General features: G+C 37.8%; 1 protein-coding gene across 1 annotated transcript; it reads right to left on the reverse strand.

Moving 5' to 3' along the window:
• Nucleotides 1–333: 333 nt before the first annotated feature.
• On the reverse strand, nt 334–9,983 carry LOC110065988 (adenosine 3'-phospho 5'-phosphosulfate transporter 2-like). Its single transcript, XM_089279071.1, has 10 exons — nt 9,487–9,983; nt 8,482–8,600; nt 7,889–7,985; nt 6,524–6,581; nt 6,094–6,201; nt 5,382–5,479; nt 4,449–4,541; nt 2,162–2,273; nt 2,002–2,071; nt 334–1,127 (listed from the first exon to the last, which is right to left on the reverse strand). The coding sequence occupies exons 1-10, from the start codon at nt 9,748–9,750 to the stop codon at nt 965–967; spliced, it is 1,182 nt and encodes a 393-aa protein (XP_089135197.1). The 5' UTR covers nt 9,751–9,983; the 3' UTR covers nt 334–964.
• Nucleotides 9,984–10,664: the final 681 nt, after the last annotated feature.

Raw genomic sequence — 10,664 nt, forward strand, 5'->3', positions numbered from 1 at the left:
AACCCAGGCATTGTTCCCAAGCTCACGTGCATGTTAAATCGGTTGGAAAGTTTATATAGATCCATAAATCTCGTCCTCGACCTTCAAGAAAGTAATAAGTATAGGTTTTCCACTTTCCCTTGGAATCTTTAAGTGCGCCGCAAAGGGCATGATTGATCAATTTAACAAGTAACAATTTTTGTAATGAACCAGAACGAGAGACCACCCACTAAGTATTTTTTTTTTTTCAGTTTAACTCACGGACCTCTTTTCCATAAAAGAATAAATATTCTTTGACTTTCCTTTGAATACTCCCATTCTCTTATAACACAATAATCATTAAGACTTGCAGCATTGGCCGGATCTATCATGTTTATACATAACATTTACCGAGATAAATATTATAAAAATAAATTTTCTACAAGAAAGTATAAGACAATTTTATCACATCCCAATTCAAACCCCGATCAATAGTTACAGTTGGGGTAGTTACAAGTTATTCGCAACTTCACAATAGTACAGAAGAAACTGTGAAATGGCATCCTCGTTTCCTGCACCAGTGTTAGCGAGAGAGCGGTGTCCGACGTCTTGAAGGGAAATAGGCAGTGGACGCTTCATACAGGTGTCCACTTCAGGGTGGAGTGGTGTCCGCTGCTGCGAAGTGTCTATTTTAGACAAGGGGCCATGGACTTAGGGAGGTTTCTGCTTTTGAGATGTGTCCACTTTCGAGAGAAGTCCGGCATGAATAGATGAGTCCACTTCTGAAAAGTGTAAGCTGTCGTAAAATGTAAACTCTGCTTTATTCAACAGGTCTTCGATATCGATAGGCGTCAACTTAGAGAAGTGTCCGCTTCAGTGAGCTCTCCACTTCAGTCCGTTCTTGAGAGGCTCTGCGTTTGAGACTTTTCAATAATGATCCTGACAGCTAGACAGATGGACTTCGTCTCTGATAAAAAAACACCGATGCCATTTTGAAAATTGGACATCAAACGTTTTCCATAAGCGTAGTTCTCTTCTGCCGTCTATGCGACAAGTACGTGGAATATTTTGCTCCGTGTTTTATTACCCACGCGTTGATTTTTGCTTCATTTTTGCTGTAAACGTTCAAAAAGATCCCGAGGAGAACAATGAAGCCAGACCAAACGTAACTGAAAACAAAGAACATTACTTGAACAACAACTTGATTTACTCATGCATTCACAGCTTTTCAAGAAAGTATCTATATATAAATAGAAGAACAGAAAAATAACGTATATTTGAGTCTGGAGACTGACGTAACCCGAAAGTTTTCTAGTCAGTCTCCAGTTATTGTAAGGTTTCTATAAATAGAAAGGAGAAAATCAATACAAGTTTTTAGAATGTTGCCCAGACAGTAAATAAAATTTCAGTTGTGTAGAGAAGTTGAAGGCATTGAGATCTTTAAGATGAGTGGGGATATTGCCCCATAGAATAGTCGCTATGTAAGCTATTGTTTGTTTTCCAGAATTGGAGCACGTAGTTTTGATATGTATTAAAAGCGTTCATGGCGACTTGTCAGAGTTAAATCAGCTGAGAAGACCAATAACTAAAATCAGCCAATCAAAATTTTTTCCTCCCAGTCAAATGTTCTGTGAGTATTACACAGGGTAAAGTTTCCATCGACTGTTTTCAATCATAAAGTGTTGTAATAAATCTCTTATTAACCAAGCATGCTTGGGACTGTACTAGAATATCGGCCCTCGGTCTTTTCAACACGAAACTCACTGCCACGCTAGATGGTATTGCCAAGATCAAGCGCCAATATTTTCCAAGTACCGCCCTTGAGTTTGATTAATTGCGCGGTCGATATAAAAAACACTATTATTCCAAAGGGCCTGATGAACACTCTACGGTCTCTAAACAATATCGATTCACCGAAAAAAAACAACAACAACAACAAACAAAAACAGGTAATTAGAATAAACAAAATTGAACACTTGGGAAATAACATGTTTATAGGAGAGCACAAAAAAGGGAGAGCTTACTTTCTTCCTGTGTACTTACTTTATAGTAAATGGTTTTGCGAAGAATATAAAGGATAACACCATTGTCACAGCTTTTCGGCCGGTTGTCACTGAAGTGGGTAAAATGAATTGTTATTAATTGGTGTAAAGCAGCTTTAATAACTTGATTTAAGATATTGGATTTGGATTTGAAGATTTACCTGTAACAGCAACAAGAGCGCCAAAGGCTTTGATAAGAGTAAGCACAAATGTGATCCCTAGATATCCCGAGATTGAGAAGATGAATGACAGTCCATAGGCTTGGAAAGGGTTCTGTGAAAACGTAGCAAATACTAAGCTTGTGTGTAAACTAGTGAGTAAATTGACTATCACTGCCTTTAAAATTTGTTAAGGTATCATGGTAGGTGGATTTACAGTGTTTGGAAATCGCGCTCTTACGCTGGCGCTTTGAAAGAAAACCCATCACCCTATACATTTTCTGAAAGCTAAATAGTCATAGAATACAATCATATCTCTGAAATTTTCTTAATAATTACTGTCGCAGTAATATTAAAAGAAATACCCAGAAACACTGCTTCGGTTAAACGCGCGTGAATTATCGGAGGGGCGCGATTAACATCGGGAGTATTTACTCACACATCACCCTCAAAAAGGGTGTCGGCGATTTCCCAGATGTGGTTTGGTTTTTTTTTTTACTAAACCCTCCTAAAGTTTGATATTTTCAGTGCGGACGTTTCCTTCTTCTAAAGAGGCCATAACTTTGAAACGGAAGAGAAATTAAACAAAGCCCGACACCCTTTTTCGACGGAGATATCCTGGAACATACCTGCCGATTTTCAGCCAATTCTGTCGAAGACACGCGTAAACGAACTAAAAATTTTCATCCTTATATGCAGTTTTATTTTATCGAGAAAAAGAAGAAAAACCTTTTATGAGATTGGTATTACTAGGTGTTAAAAATCCCCTCCGCACTGACAGATGTCGGCACGGGTCAGTTTACCACAACAATAGCTCTTGAAATTAGCCTGCGAGCAGGCTCACCTTTGAGTCACGCGCGCGAGCGGCGAAGAGCAAGGCGATCCGGCGGGAAGGAGTCTGGTGAGGAGGTGCCAAGAAAGACAGAAAGAAAAGTCACTTTCTAGTCTCGCGGGTTCGCCGTTCGATTTCGCGCTCGCGGCCGCGCGCGCTTGTGCTCCAACGTGACCTGCTCGCAGGCTAACTTGAAATAAACAGACGTATACAATTCTAGCGCGGAAACCCGTCGCAGTGAAATCGTCCGAGAAGCGACAAACTACCAAGAGCTTTATACAGGTTTGCATTTAAACTGCCGTGATTTCTTTTACTTAGAAGATTTCGTCGGCGGCATTGGTATTATGTTGCTCAAGTTTAGGCTTCTCCGTTCCCCGGACATGTTTTGAAACCATGCCTCGTAAAGCCAAAAACAGGAAATCTTTTCATCGTCTACATCTACATCTGCGCTTGACTCGTTATGGAAGTTTCGGTATTGCGTCCGTTCTCCAGCAATTTCGTGCGACTAGCACTTGTTGTAGTTTGTCTTTCAGCTTCATTGGTGGGACTAGTGTCTTCGAGTTCCTTCAACCGTTCTTCTTGGTTACAGTGCGACCCGTGGTCGCTAAGAGTTAAAGATCTTTTTCGACGCAGAATCTGTGGGTTCCACGAGATTTTCACCTCTTCGGCTTCTTCGAAGACGATAGTGGGCAAGAAGTTTTCTTGCGTTTTCGTCCTGACATAAAGAAAATTTGACAAGAACGAAAGCTAACTTGCGATGAAACAACCAAATCGAGAACAGTTTGCGTGCACAAATGAAATATCGCGTTACAAGTGACAACCAGCGGTGAATTTTATTTAGAGGTGTCAACGCGCCGTAAGGGGTTAATGAGATTCAAAAATAGTTTTTCTCTTAATCTAAAAAAGTAAAAATGCTTTTCTTACCATTCTTTTTGTAAAGCAGCTATCTCAATCTTCTGAATTAGAACAGCAAAAAAAAGATTTTTCGCATTTTACCTAAAAATTCACCCACCATGATACTTTAAAAGCTATTTTGCCACTATGTATTGCTATCTCATTTTTCATTGGTTTGAGTATGGGTCCATAAAACAAAAAAACTTTAGTATGACAAAATTTATCATAAGTATGCTGTCAAATGTTATCAAATGACACGCAGTACCACTCAAAAGTAAGTTACCACCGTCTCGAGAGATGCGTATCGTTTCTCTTGAGACACGTCGCCTTTCGTTTCAAGGCGCGTCTCGTTTCATTTGAGTCTTTTCTCGTGTCTGGTGACTGTACTGTAAGTTTTAATGGTATCCATAGCTAAGTGACACACAATGTCAGTGTTTGAATACAATGATGTAAGTGTTGGGTTTTATAAACTTTCGTGAAGGCTAATTTCCACATATGGTGAGATGAAGACACAGATTTGAAAACCAAACACATGTCAGGAATATTTATTTCGTGCATTCTTACCTGGGCACAAAATCTAAATGCTGGCTCTAGCTCACCAGAAAATACCAGACCAATTAAAATATACACAAATCCAATACCATATGAATACAACACCTGAGAAGAGAGACAAAACAATAACATTACTAGTATCGTTAGTATAAATTCTTGCCACTGATTGTCTCACACTGGTTTTACTGTCAGTTATGAGAATTTAGGGGTACATCAAGACAATATCCCTCAGTTGATGATTTTCTTTATTCTTCTCACCCATTTGCCTCATAATGTACACTGGTGCAATGAGAAAGTAGATCTTGATCTCACTATCCCTTTCAGTCCCAAGTTAATTCTTCTTACTGACACCCATACAGTTCTTTTATTGTCTGTTCTGAGAATTTAGTGGTACATCAAGACAAAATGAATCACTTAGTTGATGATTCTCTGTTTTCTCTACAGGTTGTCTGCTTGAAGGGTGATAATATTATTGTCAGCAGAAACTGTGCAGTTCTAGAAAAAAATCCATAACAGCTTACTATGCCGAGGAAGGTCATTGAAAATTCCAGGGGTGGGTGAGGGATATCCAAAGCCAAAACTCTTAAAGGAAAGTATGAACAGGCAAAACGGGAATTTCAGAGGGGTGGGAGAGGTGAAACTAAAAACCTACCATGGGAAGGGTATGGATATTTTCAAGAGCAGTCCATTGAATATTTATTGCTGTTGGGATCGTTTTAGGAAGTATAAATGATGCCAAATAATACTACCCAAAATACTGATGATAAAAAGAAAACCTCAAATGATTCATTAGATGACAAACTGTATGAACATAACTTCATGTTCTCTAGCCTGCGAGAGTGTCATGTTTTTTTAAAATTTTTTTCAGGTCATGTTTCATATCCCAAGAAAAAAGTGTGTGAAACAAGGGCCGAAAAAATGGCAGCTAGGGATAAATAAACTTACTACTTCTGTGTTGGAACTCTTGTGTGCCTTCATAGCCTTCTCTTGTACATTTCCAATAACAGCATCAGCACAGAGAGCCAGGGAAATCAAAATTACACCTGAAACAACATCGAAGAACTTTCAGACTTAATAAAAACACAAAATCTAGATCGTGAGGTGAGGGGCTGAAATTCTAAACATTAAAGTAAACAAAAAAAATTGCTAGTCCTCTCAACTTTTTCATTTACAAATTTTTCAACCATCGAAGACCACTCACTGAACAAAACAACACCTATACAATACACACCAATAAAAATCTTGTCGGTACTTGGTCACAACTCTGCTAACAGCAACCTCTCAACCACGACCACCCCTCTACGATAGCCAGGGATTTTCCTTCCGACATTACTAAGATCTCTCTACAATAGCTGCCTTTTTCCAACAGCCAGTTAATTTTTCTACAGGTTTGCCACTGTAGTGAGTTTCAACTTAATTTAAGAAAAAAAAATAGGTGACAATAAAAATAGGAAACATTGCATCAAAAAAAAAAAAGAGTAAAAATTGGCTACAAAGCGTTACCAATGGCTTTCCACCGGTGCACCGCAAATTAACAACTTCGAAATTTGTAAAATTATGGTGCCCGCTCCGATTTTGAATTTTTTATGAGGCGCTAGATTCCCATACAAACCCTTATAAAAACATTGCATCACAATATTAGCATGCCAAAGCTCACCCGTGTGGTTAAATTCAGGTTGAACAGTGCTGTCAGCCAAAGTGAACAGTATTAAACCAATACTCATACAAAGGCAAGCCAAAAAATCAATGAGTCTGTAGGTTTTTCCTGGAGACAAAGGAGAGCAGTTAACATCATAGGTATTACAGCTCCTCAAAAACAAGAACTATATTAAATAATTCAGAGAAACACGCAGTTTTGTTGATAATTTTATGATCATCAACCCTAGCCTTTGATCACAAGCTAAAAACATCATTCAGTTCATAGATTTTCCTGAGTTTCCATATATCTCATAGTGCTTACAGCTGTAATTACAGTATTACAACTGTGGAAGAGTATATTAAGTCCTTGAACATCTTCAAGCTGTCACCTGACAGATGATCACTCTTTGAGGCAATCTAAAATCCATATCTACATCTAATTTTATTACCTTGTATGATAATACCACCAGCCATCACTGGAATTAACTTGCAGCATTTAAAAATGACCTGAAACAATAATATTGAATGGTATTTCAGATGTACTATGAGAACTTACAACCTCATCACGTAACTGTCAGTTAACTCTAGTGGCAAGGAAATGAAGTGAAATCAAATGTGGGCACATTGTAACATGTTAACTAACCAGTACAAAAAAAATGCTTCAAAAAATAAGAAGAGTGCTTCAGCTTTGCTACATTATAACAAAATAGCTGGCTGTTGTTTAATAGCTGTTATTGCAGTTGAGTCTGCAGTCAAATGTTCTTTGGTTTTAAAAGGCATGCAAACGAGGCAAAAGGGTCAATACAATGCAGAATTGACCCTTTCACCTCCTTTGTGTGTCAAGCCACTGATAACTGCAACAACAGCTATTGGCCACTTTCAGGAAGAAAACCTAAAGTTGGGATGTAAAATTAGACTGAGATGATCAAACCAAGACATCAAACTACTGTAGCTGGCATGTAGCAATCCCTTTAGTAGCCCTTGCAGTTTGCAAATGACAGAAAGTATAATTATTAATAATATAAATTATATTGCAATAAAATATCTTTTAGAAACATTATAGAAAGGCAAAAAGCTCAAGAGCTAGACAACATTTCGACATTTTAACAACATCATTATCAAGTCAAAAAGTTAAGAAATTACAAATTAATCTTTAAATACTAATAAGAACAATAGTTGCTAATTAAGAAGTAGTGACAAAGAAAATGCTTTTTTGCCTTTTTATTTAACAAAATACAGAAGCCTAAGCCATGTATTACACTGTGATAAAACACGACAGGCATTTGAGAACACAAGGGAAATGTAGGAAACACAAGTAACAGGTGAATACATGTGTTCTACATTTCTTGAGTGTTCTCAAATGTCTGGAGTGTTTTCTCACAGTGTAAAACACGGCTTAGGTTTCTTCATGTGCTTTATGATATAAATGTAGAGGTAATGTGACGAAAAACAATAAAACACTCTTTTTCTATGTTTTATGCTGTGATAAAACATCGGTTTTTGACCAATCAGAGTGCATGCAAGGTCCTATCTATACTATAAAATAAATTGTATTTTATGTGAAAATTAGAAGATTGTGAAATGATTGTTAATTTAATACGTTATTTATTAAGACACGTCTATGTAGCCCTATTTTTAGGGAAGCAGTTCCCATTCAGGGTTTTCCCTCAATACACATAATTTTTCTCTTCTGTGTATCACTAAACTTTTAGTGCAAAACATACCAAATGAAAAGAACAGATAGATATGTACTGGTTACTGCTCAAGAGATAAACAAAATTGATTTAACTAGATTCAACGTGAAATTCACATACCTGTGTGGGGTAGTTTAAATAATTCAGAGAAGTATTGGATAAACCCATAGTAGCCACAGTTAAAAAGGCAAGAATTGAATATGTTTTTACAGGAATTCTGTGGACAAGCAGCAAATGAAAGAAATCTGTCATAGTTGCAACAACTAATGAAAATATTTTTACCTTACCCTTGCATTTCACTCAAGAGACATCGTCGCTTTGAACCAAAAAGTTCCATACTAATTTTAAAACATGATTAATGCATTGCTTTCTCAAAGAGCTTGGTTGTTACTTGTGCCTGAGAACTTTGAAAACTGAGCAAAAAATATATACTATTCATAGGTACTTATGGGAACTCAGTAAAGCAGATGCATTTTTAAAACTTTTTTGTAACCCAATCTGTTGTCTTTTAACTGAATTTTTGGTGACCTCTGTTCACCTTCATCAGAGTTCATCAATACAATATCAAAGTTTGTTATAGCTCATGCTACAACAAGCAGTTGCAACTTACAACCATATCTCACTGTTGATACAGGAAAGGAAATTGTGCGAGTGTACTGATGGTTAACTAGGCTATCAACTAATGGTATCAATGTACCATTCCATAAACTTACTTTCTTGTTTTATCTCTTTGAAGGCTTGTTTGAAATATGCCGAATACAGAGTACCATGCAAATTGAACTAGTGTCAGGTACCAGCCAAATGGCTTCATTCCTGTCCTAAATATCCACTCCTGTGTTTAGAGATAAAAACAGATGACAGAGATCAAAAAGAAGTTATTTTCAAACAATCAGAAAATAAAAATTCAGTCTTTGTAAATAAACAAAGTGAAGAGATGTACAAATTGCAATAAGTGTAAAACTGTACAGCAGATGTAAGCTATTGACAAAACTGCTGTATTATTAATTATTGTCAGCAAGAGCTCCTCTGTTTTTCAGGTAGATGCAAACTTGTATGGAGTGTGTGAACCTTAATTAGCTGTTGCAAAGCCTCAGTGCATACTGGTCAGTGTAAAATGAAGACTGTGGACTGCAGACTGCAGATTGTGGACTGGGGGTAAAATGCAGACCGAGGGTAAAATGCAGACTGCAGACTGTAGACTTTTTAATTAACTGAATTGTGTTACCATTTCCATCAATGAGAACTAACCGTAAACAGGCTAACCAGTCCAGAGCATTTAATAGGCTAACCTAAGTGATATTCAGGCTAACAGGAGTAATGTTCAGGCTAATCACAGTGGAAATCTACACTACATAATCATGTTTATGGTCAGCTTTCAATAATGGAAATAACAAGCTATTTATTTAAAAAGTTTGTAGTCTGCTGGCAGTCTGCATTTTACCCTTGGTCTGCAGGTTGCAGTCTGCCCTCAATCTGCATTTCTCCCCAGTCTGCAGTCTGCAGTCCACAGTCTATTTTTTACACTAACCGTCTGGATACCGCTTGGACTGACCAATTGCGATGGAGGATGAAAAGAATTACAAAAACCACCAACTAGGGCTAGTCATGATGTACCACTCACTTCTCATAACTTATTAATTATTATGTGTCAGTCGCAAAGGAAAATTCTGTTATGACTGAGAGAATTAGTGGCATCGACAACTAAATCTCATCCTTACCTGTACGTATCCATATATAAGATAAAATAAAAATACTCCTCCACAACAAATGAAGAACTGGGCTGCTTTAGGTAAAGAATCCAGAGCGAATCCAAGAACAACCAGCTCTTTATGGCCTGCAGAATCTTCCTTCTTGCCGCCATTCGAGATCGTTACTACAGTGTGATCCAACTTGGCTTGCGGAGGTCCCGCCATGAACTTTTTCAAGGCAGAATTGTTTCTTATAAGTTTTAGTGAATTTGGACGCAAGTCACTATTAAACATGGGGCTTCAAGATACACCGATTTTCTACGTTTCAAGAAATATCTATAGAGCATTCTTTTCAGGAGGTCCACTCCCTTGACATCAAATGTGGAAAATTAGTGCTAAGACGCATCATTTCTGTATTTCTACAGAGACGAAGGTGGCGAAGCAATCTCATTTTAGTCGAATTAGTTGTCGATGTGGCAACTGATGGACCGCCATCTTGAAAGACCGGTGAGACCCTGGGAACGACAACAGTTTAAATAGGTCTGCAATGCGTCCGTTTTAAGGATGCTTGCCATTATGCCAAAGATTCCGGAAATTTTGGTCGGAAGTCACATGGAAAGTTTCGTTTCGGTTCCTTCCAACCGGAATATTCCGACCGAAAATTGCCGTTCCATTTTGTCAAACCGGTTTATTGTCCTACTTCTATTTACTTATGTAGGGAATTCGGAAAAGGAATAAAAAATGGTAAGAGCCATTCCTATTGGTTGGCCCGGTTTGATCGATATTTTTGGGCGAAAGCTTACATCAAGAGCTTTTGCCCGAAAATATCTTCCCCCAAAAATATCGCGTCGTTCCGACTGGCTGCCCCTGGGTCTCCGAGGATCTATAAAGGCTTCTTGACCGCTGGCAAAACCCCGCCTGCCACTTTTAGTAAATGTTTCCTAACATTTGAAAAAATCGAATAAAATAATATCGAATTATTTATAACAGATGTGCTGATGTGTAAAAATTTAATCATTACGCATGCAAAACAGGAAGTGATGAACATTTATTGTGACAGTAGCATCGCAACATAGCAATTCACTGAAGCTCTTTTTCCCAAAGATGGTGAAGATCGTATTAATTGATAAAGCGTTTGTAAAACACCTTCAAAACCTGGCAAAACTCACCAAAAACTCTAACAAGTCAAAGCAAGCGAAACTGCACGT

The sequence above is a fragment of the Orbicella faveolata genome, unplaced genomic scaffold (genome assembly GCF_042242905.1).
Source record: "Orbicella faveolata isolate gen_17 unplaced genomic scaffold, um_ofav_v1 contig_47, whole genome shotgun sequence".
Taxonomy (NCBI): domain Eukaryota; kingdom Metazoa; phylum Cnidaria; class Anthozoa; order Scleractinia; family Merulinidae; genus Orbicella; species Orbicella faveolata.